Source organism: Trichosurus vulpecula, chromosome 9, assembly GCF_011100635.1.
Source record: "Trichosurus vulpecula isolate mTriVul1 chromosome 9, mTriVul1.pri, whole genome shotgun sequence".
Classification (NCBI taxonomy): domain Eukaryota; kingdom Metazoa; phylum Chordata; class Mammalia; order Diprotodontia; family Phalangeridae; genus Trichosurus; species Trichosurus vulpecula.
Window position 1 is genome coordinate 123,473,605 of NC_050581.1, and position 24,619 is coordinate 123,498,223.

Below are 24,619 nucleotides of genomic sequence, written 5' to 3' on the forward strand. Positions count from 1 at the left end.
ATGGCATCAGGTTGTTAATGCCATTTGTAAGACCGTGAAAAAGCATCCTTTTAACAGCATGAGGCACTGGCAAATGACACCTTATTTTCTTAGTGGATTAAAGGTTGGTTATATTAGAAATCCCATCTGACCTGCTCCCTCCACACTCCTGGGGCCAGTGAGCTCAGAAAGCACACTCTTGCTAATGGGACCAGGGTGTTTTCTAGTTGAGGATATCTGTTTTTGTCCAGTGTATGGCTATTCTCCCAGTCTATAAAATCTATATGACTAAGGTACCTTTGGACTTGACGTTGTTATTCCCCAACAGGGAGCTAAAATGCTGCAGCTGCTGTTCTTTAAAAAAAAAATCCACATTAAAAAAAAAAAGTTGTTTGTATTTCTTTTGCGAATGTGTCCTTAGGCATTTTAGCCAAGGGCACGATGCTAAAATTTAATGCATAAAATAAAGGCAATTTTGACATTAATGAGGGAATGATTTCTAGAAACCTCAGAACCTTATTAACCAAAATGGGCCATGGAATAGAGCAAGCAACTATGCAACTTGTTAGCTTTACATCGGCTATGATAAATGCAATCATTTCAAATGCCATGATTCAAATGTGCTTTGGTGAGTGCAATTACTGACTTAAGCGACAGTGTTTGAGAATTTTGCCATCACAAAGATGAAAGCACCAATGGAAAAATGTTACCCTGTACGTATCATTCCATTTTAAAAAATGAAAACAACAACAACAAAAAAGAAGCTGAGACTATATTGAACACCGCTGCCTTAGAGTTACCACAAAAAGGGAAAAAAACTGCTTGCCTGACAGCAGAAACACGGAATAGCTGAAAAGGTACCTCGTCTTCTATCAGAAAGTTCTAGGGAAGCTGTTACAGACTTCTGAAGTTAGAACATGCTAAACAATAATAAATTAAGAAACAGCCAAATTTGCTATGGCTATAAGAACCAGAGACAACACACACAAGCAACCACATTCACAATTAAAAAAAGTATGTGACTGGGATACTAACAGAAAATGCAGTTTAATGCAATAAAATAGGAAAGCATTACAGAGTGGGCGTGATGAACTGAACACAGAATATAGATACATATTCAATTTAGCAGTCATGCACATAACTGATCAGGAAAGGATTTAAAATCAAAGTCAAAAATCCTTTAAATGATCAGTGTTTTAAGGATGGCTGCAGTAAAACAAGGCCAACTGAAAACTGGTATGAAATAGGGAATGAACCACACTACTCTGAGTTTAATTTGGCAGATTTTTCTGAAAGGTTTTTTAGGACAGTGCTCAAGGTCTAGTTACCTTTTTGCTTACAGCAAGGATAATCTGGGGCGGAGAATATTACTAGACCATCCCCACAGCCAAGGCAGAATTGTTCCCTATGAATTCTCCAGTGTTGGGCCCAGTTCCGATGTTTATGGGGAAGGTATTTTCTGTGTGGGAGAGGGCAATAGAGGAAGACACGGATGATCTCAAACTTTGAAAGTAGACTGGTCATGAGAAAAGGCTGGAGGAGCCTAAGGCTCATTTGGAACTGGAGGGAAAAAAAATGTGATCCATTATGAAGGAATTTCTTAAAGTGGAAAAAAATGGTCTTAGCTCCTGCTTTTACCTGCAACAGGTGTCAACTGCTGATTGAGCATCGCCATTGGTGTTGGTGGCGGCACCACCCCCATGAGCGCCCCCGCGGGGGGGCCCGCCCGGGGAGAAGCACTCGGCTGCGGTTGCTGCGCTGCGCGCTCTCTCTCCTGCTGCTCAGCAACTTTAGCTGCCCGCTCTGCAAAGGCATTTTAGATTTTCAATTCTGCTTTTAACCCAGGAGTTCACAACACCATCCATTTCATTCAACAGGACTAGCAAAACACAGCGACAGTTTCATCTAATGGAAAGGCACAGAGCAGAGGCCCGTTCTCAACCCAGGATACGGCTGATGTCGTTGGGTGGGTAACCTAGTGGGCATTCCCAGCTTTCCTAGCTCGTCGTGAGAACTTGTCTGCAAAGATTTCAAGAATGTTAAGACTGCAACACACATTCAGAAAGCACAGGTTTTAAACATGTCACCAGCATAACCAATGTAGTTAATCAATGTTGATGAGGCACCCTGACAATGAAAGCGCTAATTGTGATTACTCTGTTATTAATGGCATCACGGATTGTTTAGAATTCCAACAAGAAGCAATTCCATGGCCCATTATAATTTTTGGCACAATCAATACTTGGGTTTTCATGATTCCTTGTACCCAGTCTTACAGAGACCTGGGCTCATTGGTGTCCTGGGAGATAGCAGCTGAAGAAAATTAACTCTGTAAGGGAAGAGTGGCTCACTGCCTACTTTCATAAGCTTTCAGGTAAACCTGATGACTAGATCATACATTCTGATGAAGCAAAAAGGGTTGCGTTAATAACTAAACTCCAGGGGAAAGAAATGATTCCTTGTATACTTTTCTGCTGTGGTGAGATTTTTACCAAAAATAATCACGTTTCTTGAGGCTTAATTGTTCAATAGTAAGATTAAATTACCCCACAGAGCTGCTCCTCAAATTAGCAGATTCTAGAAATCAATGCTGTACATCACCTAATGTCCAGGAATAGCAATATCTCTGTTCAAATTCTCTGAGGTCAGACATTGTATGCAAGGTGAGTATGTTCCTTCAAGCTGATTTTTCTCTCCAGTTCCTGATCCTAACAGCTGTTTTTCCACATAGGCCCACCTGCAACTAATAGGCTAGATACAAAATACGGACTCTTCATTTGATGACTATGACTGGCTAGAGACTGTTCAATGCTTTCAATTCCTAAAACTCCACTGATTCTGGATTTATAATGCTTTACAATACAGGTGAGATGTTTTCCTCATTTTTCACACGGGTAAACTGAAGCAGAGACATCTGGCGACTTCCAATGATACAAAACCAACAGCACCAAGGGGAGGAGATTATGAAATCTTGAATTCTAATAGTATATTCCAGTCTCCAGACACTGACTCTCCAACATGGAAGCTCAAAAGAATGATACTTGAGCTAGGGCAGCAGAAAATTTATCTCCATGTTACACATGCTTAAGGAAAACAATGAAGTGAAAACGCCAACACTTCTTTAGTTTTAAGAGGGTCAAAGCTGTAAGAGCCAAGGTTTCTCTGCCTATGCCAGAGTAACTACTTATTAATGCTCGAGTTTAAGGGGCTAGTGGTTTCCTGAAAGGTCTTCTAAATAATAAGTTATAAGACAAGGGACATCTGAAATCTAGTTATGGTTGAGGCAGTTTGAACACTGAATACTAAGAAACTAGATCCACAGAGTAAATGGGAGAAGAAAATGCTGGTAAAAGAAAAGACAGAAATTCAGGCTTAGATGTAGATTAAGTTTCTAGCGGAATGCACCAGCAGGCTCTTCTTAGGTGGAAATCAATCAGTACTGCTAACCTACTTACCCTGGCTGACCCCTAACGGAGGACCACTTCTAGTTGACTTTGACATGCTAAAACCCAAGAAAGTTTGGTTTTTCTGACTGAAACACTACCTGAAGATAATACCATTAAATTCTGAGTGATTCCAGACTCCCCTTAAATTCTGGATCCTGAGATCCTCTCTCTTGTGCTTCTCTTTCTACCTGTCTACCAGTCACTGTTATCTTTCTCCCCCCTGCATATCCTGAATGATTTTGCTTCTCTTCCCACAGGACAATCCTTACAAGTCCCCATTTTCTATTCTTGTCCAACCCCTGCTAGTACCTTATGGCCTTAAATCCACCAAGTCCTGTAGGTTTCCAGATTCCTATGTTATAATCTGTTTGGAGTAAATCAACCTGGACTAGAAGGTACACTATCACTTTTTTGGTATTCTTATGGAGTCTTCCACAAAAAGTCCACAGGATGGATTTCTGACCAAAGCAACTGAATAAAAAGGCAGCTTTAAACAAGCCATCTATTTTTTTACATCTCCTGCCAAACAAACAAACAAATAAATAAAACATTGCCTTGACTCAGCTTATCCAGCCTGTACCTACAGAAGGGAAGCTTGCTCCAATTCCATATAATGAACTAATACGCAAAATTCTTGGTGGCAAAAATGAAGCCATGGGCCAAAGTCAGTTCAACCAGCTGGCCTCACTTTCTACTACTTCTCTCTTTTAAAACAAAAGACACATCCCACAAGTACTTGCTTCTCAGTTAAGACACCGATCCTAGAAAGCTGACTCACTGCCCCCCAAAAAAGCAATTTCCAAGTGGAATAAAAGAAAAATAAAGATAAGTGAATCTCATTATAGAAATACTAGTAATCTTAACAAGAAAACATTTATACATTCAGAAAGGATATATGCTAAAACCTGCCTAAGAGACCACCCATTTTGGCATGGCATCTGCCTAAAAGGCTCAATACTCCCAGTCTAGAGTCAAACAGAGGTATCTAGATCCTGTAATATATTTTGTAATGTATTTAGTAGTTTAAAAAAAAAGACATTATGCTTCAGGTGGTCTCCTTAAGCAGGTTTCACTATGTTTATCTTAGAGGCTATATCTGACATTCTTTAGGACACACAGCTATTGTATCCTCCCCCCATTTTCCCTATTAGGGGCAGCTGTTCAGGGTACAAAGAAAGGAGGAAAACTTGCCTTTTTAGAAAGGCTTTCTGTATCTTGACAACTTTGGCTGAGGCAAGTGGAAGGAGAAATGAATAGATTTGGATTAAGTAAAACGGCTGCACTGTCATCAGATCGGACCATGCTGGATGTGACCGTGCTGAATGTGTACTTATTACTTGAGATAATCCTCAAATAGAAAAATTTTGTATTTCTGAGTAACACACAATGACCGAAGGGTAAAAATATGGGTAAGTGGTTTTAGAAAAGGTGTGATCAGATGAAAAATTTGACTAAAGTCTATTTACCTTCATATTCTGCTTTCTTGGTTGTCTCTAGGTTTCTCCACTCTGTTCCTACAAGCCTACTGAGCTCTCCGAAGGAGTAGTCCGGATGCTGAGCTTTAATCACGGCTCTCATCTCGCTGCTAAAGAGGATGTAGCCGCTCATGTTGATCTTCCTTTTGGAGCCTTCCTTCTTAGAGCTGCCCTTGGCAGACTTAGGAGTAGACTGCAAGACAGAAAACCCTGAATCGTCTACAATGCAAATGGAGTTTGTTAACTGCCTAAAGTTCCTGGACTCCAGAAAAACATGGTTTGTAGTTACTCTTGTGGACTGATGTTACAGAGATGACAGGTGTCAAGCTGACCATTTTCTTGAGGGGAGAGAGGGGAAGAGCCCAAGCATAAATAGTACTTGGTACTTGTTGTAGTATGTAAGAGATAAATTAATATTCCACTGGACTCAAGCATTGCAACCTGTAATAGTGACCTCATAATTAGGGCCTGAGAAAATTCTGAATGGAAAAACATCATCAATAATCATCTCAAAACACGGCAAGATGAGTTTTCCAAACAAGGGCAGGCTAATGGAGCACAGACAGTAGGAAGTGGGTGGCCAGTCCTATGGAAAGCCAGAGAGGAACAATGAAATGTCATGCCTTAAAGACAAAGTAGGACAGATATTCCTATGTCTTAAAAAACTAGTGCTGAAGGTTTAAAACAATAGGGAAACTGAATCATTTTAGTTCATTTTTGTCTTGGTAGCTTACTATATGAAAGCCCAGAAAGTCCTATCCTGGAGAACCAAAGATGAAATCCTATAACAAGTTTCTTCTCTCCAATAAGCGATTTTCCATTCTGACCCCCTCTTTTCCTCTCCCTGCACCTCCCATTTCCCTCCACCCAAGGAAGGGCTTTCTTCCACAATTAGAAAAACAAAGCAACCCTATTCCTTCTGCTTAGTGTGTGGCCAGAAACATGTTATTTTCACCTGTGGGGGAGTGTAGGGCATAATGTCCAGATCGCTGGCCAGTGGAGTCTGAAGCTGCGGCAAAGAGGGGGCTTCAATGACCTCCCCCTCCTCTTCTCCCATTTCCTCAATATCATCCTCTCCACCTTCCAACTCAGCAAATTTTGCTTCTAGCAATTGAATCTTCTTCTCCAGTAATGGCGAGGGCTCCTTTTGTGGAACTATGGGTTTTCTGAGACAGAGAGAAATAGCAGAAAAAAATAACAGAGAGCACAGAGCATAACAGGCTCCTCTCTAATTTCCTGCTTTTTACTTCTAGACAGATATTCTCAAATCAGAAGGCTACACTGTAGAGGAAACGCTGTTTCAGATACTAGCTTAGACTGTCATATACCATATAAAGCATTTGCTTTTCAAACATTCCGTTAGGCACCTCAAAGTTTTGGGGGGGCAAAAACCTTACTCCCCTAATAACAATGACATGGAGAGACTATGTATTGCCCACCCCAATCCAGTCTCATCCTTTTCACTTTTTGTATTGGGCCATCCTTCCTATGGCAATTAAGCCCAAAGTTGGGTCTTGATTGCTCAAAACAATGAGAATAATCTTCAGAATCTATATGGAACCTTTACAACTTCTTATATCAAGATTATTACCTCATGGCCAAAAATGTTAATATAATCTTAAGATACATTAGGAGATGTGTGATGGTCAGGACTGGGGGAATGACTGTTCTCCCTGTATTCTAGTCTGGGTCGACCACATTTGGGATATTGTATTCAGGTCTTCTGAGTGTCACATTTTAGGGAAGGGCATTAATAAATTGGTGAGTGTACAAAGAACAGAAAGGGAAAGAACAGACTGGCTGTCTTCGGGAATCTGAGGGGCTGTCCTGTGGAAGGATTAGAGTGGGCTGTAGAGAGAATTTCTGTTGGGAGTCAGGGTGCATGCTGGACTCCGGAGATGGCCTCTAATGTTCCCTGTAACTGATGGTGTGACTGAACTCAGCTGAAGCAGGCTGCTTAAATACAGAAAATAATTTCCTTTTCCTGTTTTATTATTCCCTATTTCCCTACTTTATTTTTCTCTTTTAAGTGTATGTATACTATTCTGTAAAATCAAGAGTCACTCAAAAACAACTCTGACTACATAATTTTGATGTTAATCTACTGTTAAAAGCCAAAGAAAAGGTTTTTCCTTTAAAACGCTTTGTATTTTACCTGAAATAGTAGATTTCATCATCTACCACTTTAGCAGAGAGTGAAAACCTCTTCAGCCCTTTGAATTTCTTCATTTGTTTGTCACTCTCATTATAGCGGCTCTCACAAAGAAGAACATCATTTTCTGGTATTTCAGTTGGCCTGCAGGACAGGAAATCCTTGAACGACAACACAGCACACTTTCCTGAAAAAAATAAGTAGGTTAAATCAAGCACATCCTGTAGTCATGTGGAACACTGCTATCTAAAAAACCCAAGTATTTCTATGCAAGCAGGAATAATTCTGGCCACTTAGCATTGTTACGGCAACCATTTCTATAAAGCACCTTTAGGAAGGGGCAGCTTTTGTTACCATGTTAGAACAAGTGAAAACTGAGACTAAGAATGTTGCTGAGGGCCCACACCTCAATGTGTCACCAACTCAGGGCTCCTTTGTTATCACAATCAGGGAGGAAGGGAAATTGAGCTGTACATGCAGGGAGGCAGCAACCACTGCCAATCACTTTTCAGAAAGGCATCAGACTCTCTCGCTCTGAGGCTTTCTGGTGACAATGGATAAAAGCAGGGCAACCTAGAACTTCTGGCATGGTACTACTGTTAGAACACGGGCACCTTTTCCGTAGGCAATTCCAAGGGAATAGTTAAGGGCTCAGGAGGTCAAGGACGTAGGTGTCAAAAACCTAGTGATATGGAGTCGTCATATCATGAGCCCTTTGATGCTCTCTGTACCTAAGGCTCTGAACAGCTTATGGCCCAGCCTAACACTCAGGCATGTGGAAACACTATACCTCTTGGGGCCCTCTCCTCTAGGCAAGAAATCTGTGTGACAGACAGTGTGGCTGAGAGCAAGGAGAGGTCAGGGGGCTTCATGATTACTGGGGGTGCTTCCCATATATCTGAGTTTATGTTTCCTGTGTTGCATATGTCCCTAGGGAAGTCTTGTGTGTTGGGCTATGCTACAAGCTGCCTCAGGCAGAGAGCTGGACAAAGAAACTGAGGCAATGATGAGTGCTGGGTTCTTGACACTGCCCAGATTCTTTTCAGTGTGCTTATGTTAGTTTGGAGTCCCAGCATCTTGCCTCCAGACTGACATAACACAAATAGCAAGTTTCAGAGACCTTGAGTAAGTCTAAAGACATCAAAATGTCTCATTTTGTGAAAAATTTTTTAAAGCGATAATTCATACTAAGGACAAAGTTATAAACAGGTGAGGAACTCATCTAGCAGCTACTCAAAGTGTTTTAGGACTTCATACTCCCAGCACTTCCACTCCCTAGAGGTCTTTCCATTTTATCAGAAATTAGTTATCTAAGGGGTGGAAATGGGAGTTCTACCCTCCTACTGGAGACTATATTTGAAGAAGAGAGGCCCCTCTTTGCACTCCTCTCCAGTCTTGGGGACACATATGCCATGCATAGCTGTTCCAAACAATTCCTGTACATATCAAGAACTGAAAGAAGAGCTAAAAAACCAATGAAAAAAGATATTTCTATTGAATAAAATGAAGCATTTCATCTTAGGAAAAACTGGGGAAAGACACTGGTCCCTCTGGAAAAAAAATTCATTTGGGATCATAGAAATTAAATTTATATCCAATAATGATTATATTTAAAGGAACAGTTAGACTGCATCTCCTATAAAGTTAAAATTCCTAATAGTTACTTCCTATAGAAAAAGTTATTTTTGAAAATGGTAGCTATGATAAGAAATGAGTTGCAGAAGCAAAATAAAGAAAAGTTTTGACTGGCACACAGCAGGTGCTTAATAAATTCTTAATTCTCTTGCCCTTTTTACCAACCTCTGTTATAATGAATTTCCTTTAAAATGAGAAAAAATAACATGTTTAATATAAAAAAGTAATGAAATCTATATGTAAAATCTACCGTTAAAAAAAAAAACCCTTTGTTTGATGATAGTTCCTTTTTTTTTTTACTTTAAAGTTAAACACAATCAAATTTAAAACATATGACAACCCCAAAATCTATTCCAATGGATTTAAAAGGAGGGATGTAAACTGTGAAAGAAAACCCAGATTATCAATAAAAATGTCCTCAATGCCAGAACCTATTAAACTAGCTACAGTAATGTTGGAATAAAAGTGAAGAAATTGAGAAGAGCAAAGTCATGTGAGCAGGCAAGAAAAGCATATTAGGGTGAAGACCCAGTAAGTTGACTATCTGAAACCAATGACACTGGCTGGCTGTCTCTGACTTTTTGGCAACTATAAAAACGATTTTGATAGAGACAACAAAAGCTCTGGCCCATCAAGACCTCAAAGTGTGAATACTTACCCAGGATACATGTCATAGGACAAGTTTCTTCCAAATTGCTCAGAAACACTTCTTTTTTGTAGAACATTTTTGTTGGCTCATGTTCTGTTTCTTCAGGGTGAATGAAGATGGGGCCAAAGAAATAGGCAGCACCGTCCCGGACCCATAGCTTTTCAATTCTACAAAGAAGAGAAGTTTCCAATAAAGTAGGAATCAGATTATATTTGGAAAGGGCTAATCTATTAAACTAAATTTTAAAAAATCAATGATCATTTCTATGCAGATGATTCTAAGATCTGACTTATCCCTAACCTCTTGCATTTCCAATTACCTAGTGGGCATCTCAAACCGAATGTCCTATATAGGCCTGAAACTCAGCACATTCTACATAACCTCTGAGCCTGTTCATCATCTTCCTCTCTGACACCCTCATGTCTCTAGGGTTTTGTGATACTGCTCTCTCCTCCTACTTGTCTAACTGTTTCTTCTCAGTCTCCTTTGCTGAATCTTCCTCCAGGTTAGGCCCACCACCATGATGCCCCCTAAAGCTCTGTCTCATCCTCCTGCACCATCTCACCTGATGGCCTCATCAGCTTCAATGGACAATCATCATTTCTATGCAGATGCTTCTTGGATCTATTTATCTAGCCCAACCTCTTTCCAGACTTTCAATCACATCACAGTCTGCTGGACATTTCAAACTGGATGTTCCATAGACATTTCAAATTCAACATGTCTAAAACAGAACTCATTATCCTCTCCCCAAAAGCCTTTCTTCTTAACCTTCCTTACTGTTGTCATCTGTCCAGTCACCCAGGCTCACAACCTTGGTATCATGCTTGATTCCTTACTCATACTCATTCCACATAACCAATCTGTTTGTCAAATCTTGTCATTTATATTTTCACAAAATTTCCTGAATATGTCACCTTCTCATGAAACCGCCACCCTCACTGAGGCTTTCCTGACTTCGTGCCTGGAATACTGCAATGTCCTTCTGGTTAGTCTCCTTGCCTCAACTCTCTCCCTATTCTGGTCTCTCCTCCACTCAGCTGCCAAAGGAACCTTATTAAAACATAGGTCTGATGATGCCATCGCTTCTACTCAATATATTTCCAGGAGCTCCCTGTTATCTCCAGGATCAAATAGAAAACCTTCTATTTGCATTCTTCACAACTTGACCCCTTCCTACCTTTCCAGTCTTCTTATACTTCACTCCCTACCATGTATCCTATGGCACTGGCCTTTGCCATCCAATCAATCAACTAATAAACATTTATTAAGTGTCCACTAGAGGCAGGTAGGTGGCACAGTGGATAGAATACTGGGCCTGGAGTCAGGAAGAACCGAGTTCAAATCCAGCGTCAGACGCTTATTAGCTGTGTGACCCTGAGCAAGTCACTTAACCTTTGTTCGCCTTAATCTACTGGAGAAGGAAATGGCAAACCACTCCAGTAGCTTTGCCAAGAAAACCCCATAGTAAGTCCGGTCCATGGGGTCATGAAGAGTTGGACATAAGTGAATGAATAAACAATAACCAAGTGCCTACTATATACCAGGTACTATGCTAAATGCTATATATACAAAGCAAGCTAGATACAGGCTAAATAAGAAACAATTAACAGAGGGAAGGCACAAGAATTGAGAGGAGTTGGGGAAGCTTTTCTGTAGAAGTTGAGATTTCAGTTGGGATCTAAAGGAAACCCAGGAGGTCAGTAGAGCAGAGAAGGGAAAGAGTTCCAGGCATGCAGAACAGCCAAAGAGAATGCCCAGAGCTGAGAGATGGAAGTCTTGTCATAGAAAAACCAGGAGGCCAGTGTCACTAGATTGAAGAGCATGTGTTGAGTAAGGTGTTAAGAAGACTGGAAAGGTGGCAGGGGGTAGGTTATGAAGGGTTCTGAATACCAAACACAGCATTTTGTATTTACTTCTGGATGCAATAGGGAGCCACTGGAGTTTATCTGTGGAGGTGGCAGGTGGGTGACGTGACTGGACCTGGCTTTAGGAAAATAACTTTGGTGGGTGAATGGAGGTTACACTGGGGAGAGACAGGAGACAGGGAGACCCACCAGAAGGTCCCTGCAATAATTCAGGCATCAGGTTATGAGGGTCCTTTGAACAACATAATCCATCTCCCAGCTCCTTGCCTTTCTGCTGGCTGTTCCCTATTTCTAGAATGCTCTTTCTCCTCACCTCTGCCTCCTGGCTCCTTCCACAAGAAGCCTTTCTTGGTTCTCCCGACCACTAGTGTTTTCCCTCTGGGATTACCTCCCATTTACACTATATATATATCTTATATGTAAATGGCTGTTTGCATAATGTCTCCCTCATTAGAATGTGAACTCCTTGAGGGCAGGGACCATATTCTTGCCTTTCTCTATGTCCCTGGCACTTGGCCCAATAAAATTCTTAGTAATTGGTAAATTCTTAGAAATGAAAAAAAAGTCAGTATCTCTTGAATATTCAGATGCTAGGCACCATATAGGGTGATTTCAGTGGCCACTCTTATGATGGAAAGAACTTTTTCCTGATTTTTAAAAGTAAACATGTAAATATGAGCACACATTGATGAAAGAGAACAGAATATTCAGCAGCTCCAACTAAGAATGGAAGTTTCCTGGCTCCACTTGATGCAGTGATGTCTAACTGCTATACCTTGGGCTGGACAGTGCTATAGCCCAGATTCCAGGATATGGCTGCAAAAGAGGCTAAAAACCTTTCACATAGGCTGCCACCTCAGGATTCAAATGACCTCGCAGCTCTGCTTTTTAAATCTATACCATATTCCTTATTACCAGTCTATTTCTCAATGGACTGCTGATTTTTTTTATCCATAATATTTTTTACAGCTATGTTTTTCGAATAGGGAAAACTCCAAATACTCACCTGCCTACTCGAGGCCGCACTAAGCCGTGAGATTTTATGAAAACACAGTCTCCGACCTTCAGCCACATATCATTGTATCGAAGTTGTTCAAAATAGTGGCAGCCTGGCTCCCCATTAGACATTTCTACTGGAACATCTTCTTTCTCCTACAGTAAAAGATTCAGTTAAAAGATGATATGAGAAAGGAAAATGAACATCAAAGGAAATATTTAGGGATGTGAAAAGGAAGGCAGATTTTCACAGAATATTAACTGAAAAAATTAAACTTCCATCATGGATATAAATGTTGAAGTTAGTAAACCAAAGAGCCAGTCCTGAAATCCATCTTGCTATTAATCAAGATTTTTAAACGTCTTGTAGTACTGGACACTGAAACTTTGTTATAACCTGCACTAATGTATCTGGAGGCAGCTAGATGGCTTAGTGGATACAGCGCTGGGCCAGGAGTCAGGAAAACCTGAGTTCAAATCTGCCCTCAGTCACTTACTAGCTGTGTGACTCTGGGCAAGTCACTTAACCTCTGTTTGCCTTAATCCACTGGAGAAGGAAATGGCAAGCCACTACAGTGTCTGCCAAAAAAATCCCATGGACAGTCTGGTCCATGGAGTCATGGAGAGCAGGACCCGAATAAATGACTGTACAACAGTCATTAACAACAGTAACAGCGGTGTATCCACTTTAAAGTTACAAATGAGATCGATATAAAGGCACTATCACAAGGTGATCTTTCAAAAACACACATGTAAATATGACTACAATTAACTAAAGGGAATTAAGATAAGTCCTATTTTAGTGACAAGACTAAGATTATAGCTAAGCATAACAGAAAAAAAGAACAAATTTAACAATGGTGACTTTGAATGAACTGACTTCACTTAGAAGAAAACAGGTTCTAGAATGGATAAAAAGGTAAGATCCATAATATGTTGTTTACAGGAAAACACTTAAGGTTTGAAATGAGAGGTTGGAAAAAGTTTATTTTATGTCAGCTGACTCCAGAAGATGAGGAGCTGTAATTAAGATTTCAAAGATGAATTAAAGTTGGAAAGCTGGGAGATAAGCTTGACAATTAAAAGAAACACTGACAGTCAAAGTATATTATCTACATGTATATATACATATTTGTACTCTCTGCCTCCTGCCAAATAGCACAGAACTAAATTTTTAAGGGAAAAGTTAACTGAAATGCAAAAAGATCTGGATGAAAAATATTAATTTTAGGAAATTTCAGTATCCTTTTGGGTTATAAGTCAAACTATATATACATATATACACGTAACATATGTGTGTATATATACATCTATACATATATCTATACGTATATGTATACACACGCATTTCTCAATCCTCATTCTCCTTGACCTCTTCGGTTTCAGGACACAGCTCTCTTCCAGTTTTTCCTTCTACCTATCTGACCACTTCCTCCATCTCCTTTGATGGATCCTTCTTCAGAGCATACCCTCTAAACCACAGCTGTCCCTCAGGGTTCTGGCCAGGCCCCCATGTGGCCCTGGCCCCCGTGTGTTCCTCCTCTTGCTCTCACTTCTCTGTCCCTGGCCCCCTCCCTCCAAGGTGCACATCCCCTTCCTCTCTCTCTTCCTCACCTTTGTGGGCAAATTCATATTGCTTTATATCGGGGTCTGCAGAAAGTCCGCTTATGGGTAAAGTGAGGTCTGTACAAGGAAATGGCAGTTAAATGAAATGCCAGTGTACAGGTTCTTCTTGGGGAGCCAAGTAATGGAGCTAGCAGAGTTGGCTTTATCGTGCATCCAACAGCAACAAGAAATGTCATTTTATGGGACCTTTGGTAATCTGGAATCATGGTACTTATGATCGGCATAAACAAGCAGTGGCAAGGATCTGGAGGGCCAGGACATCCAAATCCTGACTCTGCCATTTTATCCTGTGTGACCGTGTACAAGCCATAACCTGTCTAAGCCTCAGTTTCTTCCCTGGTAAAATGAAAGTGTTGGATTGGACAGCCTATCAAATCCCTTTCAGCTCTAAATCCACGAACTTATGAAGAAAGACTGTTAACGTCCATGCCAGATAATAAGGAGATAGAGAAATTCTATGAAGATCGTACTAAGCATTCTGCAAAGAAAATCAACATATGCTTTACATACTTGGTAATTTCAATGCAAAATGAACATAGGAGAAGGTGATAAAAAATATACTGGAAAATATGGCTCAAGATCAATAGGCCAAAGGCTGTAGATTACCCAGATATCTTGTATATGTAGTTATCATATATAAATATACATAAAATTTATGTAGTTATCATAATATTTTCTTTTAGCAGAAGACAATCAGAAGGTACTAGGTATAGAAAGCACTAAATACCACACACACAAAAAGAAGTTATATTGATAGGTTGCCACACTGGTTGCCAGGGTGGGATTTGTTTTTGAATCAGTTGTTTGTGTATAGTTAGACTTCCAGCTTGTATGAACAACAATCAAGCTCAACACCAAATGAATGAAGAAAAATGAAAGGATGATATGGCATGCAATCAAAACAGCACCACCTGACCTACTTAAACATGCTACTAAAGAAAAATGAGAATGGATAAAGAAACTGACACCAAAAGACTCACATATGATAGACAGAGTACTGGATATGGAACCAGAGGCCCTGGGCTCAAAGTCTGGCCTATGCTGTTGAGAACCAACTCAAGCATATCACTCCCAAAACATTTAAGGATGATAAAGAGATGAAAAATGGAAAAGATCTGTCAAGATTTTGATAACAAACTATTTTCTCCACTAATGGTAGTGAAGACAACTCATTTGAATTTTAATCACAGTTCACAATGTGCTATAGAAGGAAGGAAGGAGAAATGTTACTACAGAAAACAAAGAAGGGAAAAACAGCTGGACTAAACTATACGCAAAATGCACATTAGAGGCAATATAATTTTGAGGGCATTGAGGGATCCATTCCCAAGCACAGTGGGATACTGTTTCTTTGTGTTGATAGTATAAAGACATGGTAAACAAAGAGTGCTATGAGGAATCTGAGGAGGGCCAGATCACTTTTAGTGAAAGGAAAATCAGGCATGAATGTCTTCATGGAAGAAGGGGAACTTAAGGTAGACTTTGAAGGAATAAAGATTTTAACAGGTCAAGTTGTAGAGCGAGCTTATTTTAGGACTGGGGGGGAAGGGCCGAAATGACTTGAACAACTGCACAACGGGAGAGGCCCAAAAAGATGCAGGTGTGATGAGTCCAGCCTGGCGGGAATGTAGATTGTGACAAGAAATGAAGGAAAATTAAAGGTGCAAAGACAGGTTGGAGTCAGATCGTGGCTCTTTGGCAAATCTTTGGATGCCATGATAAAGAGTACATTTATTCTATAGGCAATACAAGCGACTGAAGGTTTTTGAGAAGGAAAGTGACATGGTCAGATTTGCATATGTGGAAGATTATTTTGGCAACTATGTAGATCACAGGACAATAGAGACCAGAAGCAGAAAGAACCATTACGAAGACGTCTCGGGGGTGAGGGCGAATTCTTAACTTAGCACAGTACCTGGCACATAGCTGCGATTCTTCAGTTATTTTTCAGTGGTGTCTGACCCCATTTGGGGTTTTCTTGGCAGACACTAGAGTGGTTTGCCATTTCCTTCTCCATTTCATTTTATAGACAAGAAAACCGAGGCAAACAAGGTTAAGTGACTGGCCAGCGTCACACAGCTAGTAAGTGTCTGAGGCCAGATATGAACTTAGGTCTTCCTGCCTCCAGGCCCAGTGCTCTATTCACTGTGCCACCTAGCTGCCTGGGTGGTTAAAAAATTCTGGTTTATGATCTGACTGAATACCAAACTCTTGACCCTAATTATTAAGAAAAATGGCAATTGAGAGACCACAAAAACAAAACTTGTTACAAATGTAGTTAAGCAAAACAAATGCTTGAATTAACCATATATATAAAAAAAGGCCTCAATCTGCACTGAGTCCATCACCACTTTATCTAGAGCTGGCAGTATGTTTCATCATGAGTCATTTCGAATTGTGGGAGGTCATTTATTATAGACTGGAGTTTCCAAGTCTTCAAAATTGCTGGAAAATGTATTCACATAGTACGGCTACATAAACGTTATTTGTAAAATCATAAAGCCAAGAAAAGCCACTTTAAAGAATAGATTCTCCCCATGACTATCTCCTACTGCCTCTTATAAGCACAAAAACATAACTTGCTTGACACTGTTGTTGAGAGAATGTTTCTCAAGGAAGAGATTTCTGGGGATCATTTCATTCATGACCCTGACTCTGGAATTGTACTTAAGTCAGTTAAAATGTTAGAAGATTCTGCCTAATTATAAAAAACTCCCGAGAAGGGCTGATAGTGGGATACTTGCTTTCTTAACTGTGGGTGGGGGTGGGGATAGGAGCAGGAGGAGGTGGAAGGGTGGGAATTTAGAACTGAAAATAAAATAAAAATTGAATGAAAAAATATTGCCCAATAGATTTAGGCTAACATCTCATATCAAATACTCAAATAAGCTTAAAATGAATTCATGACTTTAATATTAAAGGTCATACCATTAAAAAAAAAGAAATTAACAGATCAGGTACTTTTCATAGTTATAGCTAAGAGGAGAGTTCTTAACTATGTAAGGGATAGAGATGATTACCAAAAAAAACTACAGGAAGTTGAAATGCTTTTGCATGAAATAATCAACATAACTAGGATAAGAAAGGAAACGGTCAATTTGGAAAAAAAAACTTTTTACACCAATTATCTTTGATAAGAATCTGTTATTTAAGATATATAGGAAACTAACAAAAATACTGCAAACATATAAAACCAAGAGTCATAACTTAATGGAACTGCAAACTATTCATAAGCTTGTAAAAGATCTAAATTGCTAATACTAAGAGAAATACAAATAAAAACAATCCTGAGGTTTTCATCTCATTTCCAGCAAACTGGCCAAGACAACAAAAGATGGGAATAGTCGATGTTGAAAAGGATGTTGAAAGACAGGCACACGAATACACCATTGGTGGAGCTATGAATCGGTCCACTAATTTCAGAAAGCATTTCAGAATTATGTTAAAGAGACTAAAATGTCCATAACTTTAGCCTCAAAGACCCTAAATGCCAGGTGTATACCCCAAGGCATATGATGTATGGCAGCTAGGTAGCACAGTGAAGAGAATCAAGGCTGGAGTCAGGAAGACACAAGTACAAATTCTGCCTCAGACACTTTTTTAGTTGTATGACCTTGGACACGTGGAGATATAAAGTAGAGATATATAATACTACCTACCTACCAGGGTTGTTGTGAGATCAAATGAGATATCTGTAAAGTGCTTATTAGCATAGTGCCTGGCACATTGTAGGCACTATATACATGCTTGTTTCCTTCCTCCCCTTTGCAAGGAAGCCTAAGATAGAAAGGCTTTTTTTGTAGTAACAAATAAGTAGGAACAAAGTAGATGTCCACTGACTGGGGAGTGGCTAAATAAATTGAGGCACATTAATGTAAAGTAATACACTTTAGCATTAAAAACAAGGAATATGACGAACTCGGAAGAGGCATGGGAAGACTCATGTGAAATGATGCAAAATGAAGTTTTTCCAGGAAAACAATACATACAACAACAACAATGTAAATGGCAAGAACAACAAAAATGAAACTGAATGACGTCTAGTTATAATGCCCAAATGTGGCCTTGGAAAAGAGGTGCGAAGATGTAACTCCTTCTCTTCCTTGGAGTTTTCAGGGAGTGGAGGTGAGGAGAGGAATGGACTGTGGGTATGGAACAGAACGTAAACTGCCAGACTCAGCTCATGTGTTGGACGGCTTAATTTGTTGCCTCTTTTTTATTCACTGTTGTAAACAATAGCTCTTTGAGTAGAGGAGGGGGAAAGCGACATATATAAAAATAAAATTATTTTAAAAACAAAAAAATCAATAAAAAATTTAAAAATACATTAAAATTTATAAAAATTTAAGCAAAGGAAGCTATAGATCAGAGACAAATTACTGATCTCCAAACTGTCTTTCATTGTTAAAATTAACCTGTAGGATTCCTAGGAACACTGTTTAAATTCTTCTTCCTTGTTCACCCCTCTCATTATGGGTAGGGACACCATAAAGAATTGTTTTATGAATATTTTTCTTCTAAAATGTAAAACTCTTTGTGACTTTTTTTCCCATACCTTTTCCAGGTTAAGGAAATTGTCTGCTCCTTTACTGTCCTCTGAAGTTTCAGTGTGTTTCTCATCATCCAGTTTGTCTGTATTTGCAAACACAGAAGCAACACGCACCACAGGCAGAGGCACATCACGTGGGATAAACCTAACGGAACTGACAGGCATGGTCCACAACTTAATTTTCTTGAAAGATTTTGTTTTGGCAGAATATCGTGACTCACAGACATAAACATCTTCATCTCGAAAAGTTTCTGGACACAGTTTAAAGTACTCCTGTTAAATAAAGCAACAGCATTAGATTATTTAATGAAACTAAATTACTAAGAAACCCAAAAATGACTAAACACTAAAAGCTATTTTTCTCTACAAAGACAAAAAATGAAAACAATCCCTCTTCTCAAGGATCTTCTAATTTATTATGGGAAATAACATCCATACATGACAACGTAACGAAATACAGAATAAAAATATACAAAATAAATATAAGGTGGCTAAACACAAAGTTGTTGGGGAGAGAAGGCTGTGGTAACAATGACAAGTAGCTCACATCTACATCTATTTAAAGTTTGCAAAGCACTTTTCTCACAACTACTCTATAAGGAAAGGAGTCTGATTAATATAATCTTTAAATTATAGATGAGGAAACCAAAGTTCTGAAAGATTAATGATTTGCCCATAATCACTTGGTATTAAGGAAGGGTTCTGACTCAGATCCCTTAACTGTAGGACCCTCCTGCCTCTCAAAGTCATGACTGACCCCACTGAGACCTCCTTTGACCTAGCAATAGCCTGGTGAAGTGGCATTCTCTCCACTGTCCCACACTGCCTCTAGGCCTTAGTATCCTGATCTGTATAACAGGAGTCAGACTGGATCTCTAATGTTCCTTCACACTTTACATGCTATGTCTGCTCTTATGGTCTTTTCTACTCTCCTTTTCCCCTAGCACTGGGATACAGCAAAATGAGAATCTAAATACAGACAGATCCCTAAGAGTTAATTTCAAGTTTTTCTTTGAAAATCTCTTCTTCAACTGAGAAAATATACCAGTCTGATTAAACATTTTGTAGCTGGCAATTATATGAAAAAATTAACATTCACTCCACATATAATGGTTAATTCTTTCCTTAAATTTTTATATGTGGTCACACAGACTAATTTCAATTAGATTAATGCACGGTTCCTCCCTTCCAGAGAGAGAGAGAGGGAGGGAGGGAGAGAGAGAGAGAGAGAGAGAGAGAGAGAGAGAGAGAGAGAGAGAGAGAGAGAGAGAGAGAGAGAGTGTGTGAGTGTGTGTGTGTGTGTGTGTGTGTGTGTGTGTGTGTGTGTGTGTTTCAGGTGATGAATCTGGGGGTAGTAACTCACCTTAACAAACATGACTACACATTTGCCTAGGATTTTGCTAACAGGTACTTTGTTGTAATAGTCACTTTTAAAAACTTCTTTTTCCAAAAATTTTCGTGTAGCAAGATGGAATGTTTCGTTTGGCCGATAAAACCAACAGCCACACAACCATTTTTCACCTAAAATAAATAAAAGTGAAAAATACCACATTAAAGACAAATGTTAGAAAAAGCAAACTAATCTATTAATCTTTTTGAGACCCAAACCCAGTAATGAGAGCCTGTGTAGTCCTTAATTTCATTGTCATTGCCTGCCCAAAAGAGTTAAGCTAGCCTTTTACCAAATTTCTACAAAGAGGTAAGCAAGGAAACAGCAGTTTAATTATACTATATGCTAGAAGTTTGGCTGTCCTAAGAAAAGTGTTCTGACGGGTCTCAAAGGAAGAAGCAACTCAAAATGTGAGTGGGTTAATCTTGTATCCTCCATCTCTGTTTCTTAAAACATATGGACTCTCTTTACATTCTATTACTTCCACCCACAGTAGCTCTTTTCCTCCTGCTTGCCAATCCATGCTCCTCTCTCCTCTTCAAAACCCATTTGTAAACATTCTCTTCTGAAAAGAAGCCTTCTGGCTAGACCTAAATGGTGAGGTAACATAGCTTATTCAATATTTTCCTGTAAATAGACTGCTTTTTAAAGTATTCCTTTCATGCGAACATTATTTCAACTTGACTGCAAACTCATGGATAGCAGGAATCATGTCTTTTTTTTTTTTTAAACTTGCACACTCTGGAGCAGGTGGGTCCAGGGTTTTACAAACAATGGGTGCTTGATTACCATTCAGTGGTGGATTGTGCAAAGGTTTACATCTACTTAAATTACATATGCTCCCAAAAAATCCCATGTCCCTCTTCCTGACAGCCCTAGTGAGATCTTGGTACTCACCAGCAGAATCTTCCCACAGTCTTTCAATGCAGACTATGTGTGGTTGGAGGTTGGCTTCTGCTGGCTCCACATAGACATAATCCCCAACGTGGTACATGCTGTTCTTGAAGCTACAGTCCTGGCTGTACGTTCGATGTAAGATAGAGAGGCCTGCTCCTCCAGAGGAGTCCTCACTCTTTTCAGCTTCTTATTTCACAAAGGAGAGAGAAAAAAACCATTAAAGAGAAAGTTGAGAACAGCAAGGGCTTTACTTTTATATTTACATTGCATATGGTGTTTGCTTTTAGTTTCCGATAGATATTTTTTCTGATATTAAAAATATCCCTCTATGTCTATATCTTGAAGGTTTTTTGTTTTTTTTTAGCATAAATGGGTATCATACTTTGTTAAAGATTCTTTCTTTGTGTATTGAGATAAATCATGTAGTTTAGTGCCTTAATGTGATGATACAGATTGTTTTTCTAATACTAAACCATCTTTGCATCCCTGATATAAAAAAAACCCAACTTGGTAATAAAAAAATGATTTCTTAAAAAAAAAAAGATTTCTTGGATAAGTCACTTGTAATCTGTTTGAGACACTTTTGTTTCTAATTTTTGAATCAATATTTATTAATGATGTTAGCTTATGGTTTTCCTTCTGTATTTTATCCTTCCCTGTTTTAGGTATTAAGACTATATCTGTCTCATGAAAGAATTCTAGTAGGGCGCATTCTCAGTTTTTGAGAATAATTTTTGAAGTAGGGGTATTAATTTTGCTTTAAAAACTTGAAAGAATTTTCCTGTGATTCATCAGGACTACTAGTTTTTTTTTAAAAACTTTACAGCCGGTTTTCTATTTCTTTTTCTGAGACTGAGTTATTTAAAATCTCTATAAGGTTGTCTGATAATTAAAGGTATTTTTTTTGTTGTTTTTGTCAAGGTATATTTTTAAAGGCATTCCTCTATTTCTTCTGTGTTCTCAGTTTTCTTAGCATATGACCGAACATAATAGGTTCCAAGTATTCTTTTTATTTCTTCAGGTTTTGACTTCACCTTGCTCATTTGTTATTTCATTCGATTTTCTGCTCTCTTGTTTTTAATCAGATTAGCTAAAGGTTTATCAATTTTATTAGTCTTTTCAAAGAACCAGCTCTTAATCTATTATGTCTACATTTTTTTTTTTGTTTCTAGTGTATCTATTTCTCCTCTAGTTCTCAATATTTCTTCTTCTGGGTTTCTTTTAGGTTTTTTATTTGTTGGCTTTCTCATTTTTTAAGTGCATATTCAGTTCATTAATCCCCTCTATTTTGTTAATGTATGTTGAAGGGATATGATTTTCCTCCTGAGGAAGATTTAGCTACATCCCAGAAATTTTGGTATATTGTTTCTTCATAATCATGTTCTTTCACATAACTGTTTCTATGATTTGTTCTTTGACCCATTCATTATTTAAGATGTAATTTTTTTTAAATTTTTTTTTGAGGGAGGAAGGTAGGGCAATTGGGGTTAAGTGACTTGCCCAAGATCACACAGCTAGCAAGTGTATCAAGTGTCTGAGTCCAGATTTGAACTCAGGTCCTCTTGACTCCTGGGCCGGTGCTCTACTCACTGCACCACCTAGCTGCCCCAAGATTTAATTTTTAAATCTCTATTTGGATCTATCTTTGTTTGTGGTCCCTGAACCAACGACTATATTATTGTGTTGTGGTTTATAAAAGATGTATTTACTATTTCTGCTTTTTCACATTTGTTCGCAATGTATGTGCCACAATGTGATCAATTTTTGTTAAAATTCCATGTAATACTGAAAAACACGTATATTCTTTTGCAGGTATCATAAGTCAAAAGCTTTAGCTTTTCCAGCAATTTGTTCAGTTCTATATTTTTCCTTTTATCCTTCTGTTAGACTCATCTAAAACTGAGGAGGCTACTCAAAGACCTCCTGTCACTATAGTGTTACTGTCTATGCAGTCTTACACCTGTTAATGTTTCCTATATGACTTTGGATGCTAAGACATTTGGACCATATAAATTGATAGTTGTTTGTCTGTGGTTCCTTTCAGCAAAATGTAGTTTCCTTGTCTGTCCCTTTTTTCTCTTTTTAATGTTTGTTTCTGCTTTGTCAGACAGCATGTGTGTAACTGTCTTTTGTGGGGGGGGGGCATGACTTAATGTATAATAAATTTGTTTCCATCCCCATAGTTTTATTCTGTCTACGTCTGTCTTTGTTTTTTTTTTAACTGTGTTTCTTGCAGGGAATAGATTGTAAGGCTTTGTTTTCTTATCTAATCTGTCGCTTCTTTTTGCTTTATTTGACTGTTTAATCTATTCACATTAAAAGTTATGAGAGTAAAAAAAAAAACTAAAAAAAAAAGTTAAGAGAGTTTGATTCATTCCATTGGTCATGGTTCTTCTCCACAACTTGACTAGTGTGTAAATTAATTCAATGTGAAGTTATACATGGAAGTTATATGGGATTCCATGCCGTCTTGGGGAGGGAGGGAGGGAAGAAAATCTGGAATTCAAAATTATATAGAATCATGTGTTGCAAACTAAAATAAAAAGGAAAAAAAAAGTTATGAGAGTTGGGTTTATGTTTTCCTCCATTTGTCTCTATGCAGCTTCAGTTCCTTTAGCTTAATCTTTTAGGATGGCCCAATTCTTATTGGCTCTCTTCCCCTCTCCCCTAATCCCTGCCTCCTCTTTGCTCCTCCTTTCCCTTTGGGGTTTTACTTGTTTGCTCCTTCTTCCTTCTATCTATTTAATTCTTTCCTTCTTTTTTCCTTTTCAGTTGAGTAGATTTCCCCTACCTCTCCTCCCCTTTAATTAGTCTTGTTTGTTTCTTCAATTTCATTTTCCTCCTTCATCCTCTTTACTACCCTTCCCCCCTTTCTGCCCACTCTTTATTTTCCAGTTTATGGCCTTTATGTTTATCTACTCCCTTCCTATTCTCTGCGTTCATGATGCAATCAAAACTTCCAAGATATCCCTTCTAAATCCTCCCCTCTAAACAATTTCTGCCATTTTATTGTAGATCTTTCTCCTTAATCTATTTCCCTTCTGCCTCATTCCCAGAAAGATGCCAGTTCTTGCAGTTGACAGCGAGAACACTCTCTGATGGCAGGACCTCCCATCCCCTCATGTCCTTGATCATACAGTCTACTAGTGAGTTCTACGCTTTCCCTGGTCATGTTGCTTCACCATTTTTCTTAAAATCTCCTCCATGAGTCCATGCCCTCCTACTCCCTTAGTATCAGTAGCCCCCAGAAGTTCCTCTCATTCTAAGGCAAGATGAATGGTATTTTCAAGCATCAAAAATGTGCAACTTCTAAAACAAAGTTTCCATCTCCCTTCACATTAGTTTACCCCTTTCTTATTTCGGTGGTCTTGGATATAGGAGAAGCAAATAATCTCTTCAGGTATGGTTTTCCTCCTAAAAATGTTTCACATTTCTCTTTATTACTGAATATTTATCTTTCATTCATTAAAAGCTATGCTCAGATTTGTAGGGCGGGTCACTCAGCACATTATTCCATTCCCTTCTGAGTTTTCTGGTGGGTTCATAATAGTCTTGTGTTACTTACATCTCTTTTCTTTCGTATTTGAAGGTTTTTCTCCTAGTCACTTGCAGAATCTGTTTTTTTTCTCATTGGAATGATTAAATTTAACCACTACGTGTCTTGAAGTTTGTAGCCTTGCTTTTCTTCTGGAGGTAATCTATGGATTCTTTTAACGAGTACTTCATTTTTTGTGTTCAGAAATTCTAGGCAGTTTTTTGTAACATATCTTGCATTATGGTATTCAAGTTTTTTGATCCATTGTGTTGGGAGACCTATAATCCTTTAGTTCTCTCTCCACATCCTCTTTGAGATCAACTTCTTTTTTTGATAGAGAACATGCTTTCTTTTAATGTTATTGCTTTTTGCTTCTCCTAGACTGTCCTTCACTTTTGTGTGTCTGCTTTCTCAATCAGTTA

General features: G+C 38.7%; 1 protein-coding gene across 13 annotated transcripts in view; it reads right to left on the reverse strand.

Annotated features, from left to right (window-relative positions):
* PBRM1 (polybromo 1) overlaps positions 1 to 24,619 on the reverse strand; it is a 121,654-nt gene that overhangs the window by 10,342 nt on the left and 86,693 nt on the right. For 9 of the 13 annotated variants that reach the window (XM_036737788.1, XM_036737782.1, XM_036737784.1 and 6 more), the window contains 9 exons: positions 20,663 to 20,848; positions 19,739 to 19,896; positions 18,382 to 18,648; positions 12,211 to 12,356; positions 9,346 to 9,503; positions 7,056 to 7,239; positions 5,856 to 6,066; positions 4,892 to 5,093; positions 1,618 to 1,782 (listed from right to left, as the gene is read on the reverse strand). In XM_036737788.1, the coding sequence (XP_036593683.1) occupies positions 1,618 to 1,782; positions 4,892 to 5,093; positions 5,856 to 6,066; positions 7,056 to 7,239; positions 9,346 to 9,503; positions 12,211 to 12,356; positions 18,382 to 18,648; positions 19,739 to 19,896; positions 20,663 to 20,848 (1,677 nt within the window). The remainder of the gene's footprint in view (positions 1 to 1,617; positions 1,783 to 4,891; positions 5,094 to 5,855; positions 6,067 to 7,055; positions 7,240 to 9,345; positions 9,504 to 12,210; positions 12,357 to 18,381; positions 18,649 to 19,738; positions 19,897 to 20,662; positions 20,849 to 24,619) is intronic. The other 4 variants (XM_036737790.1, XM_036737791.1, XM_036737789.1 and 1 more) reach the window with 1 other exon arrangement.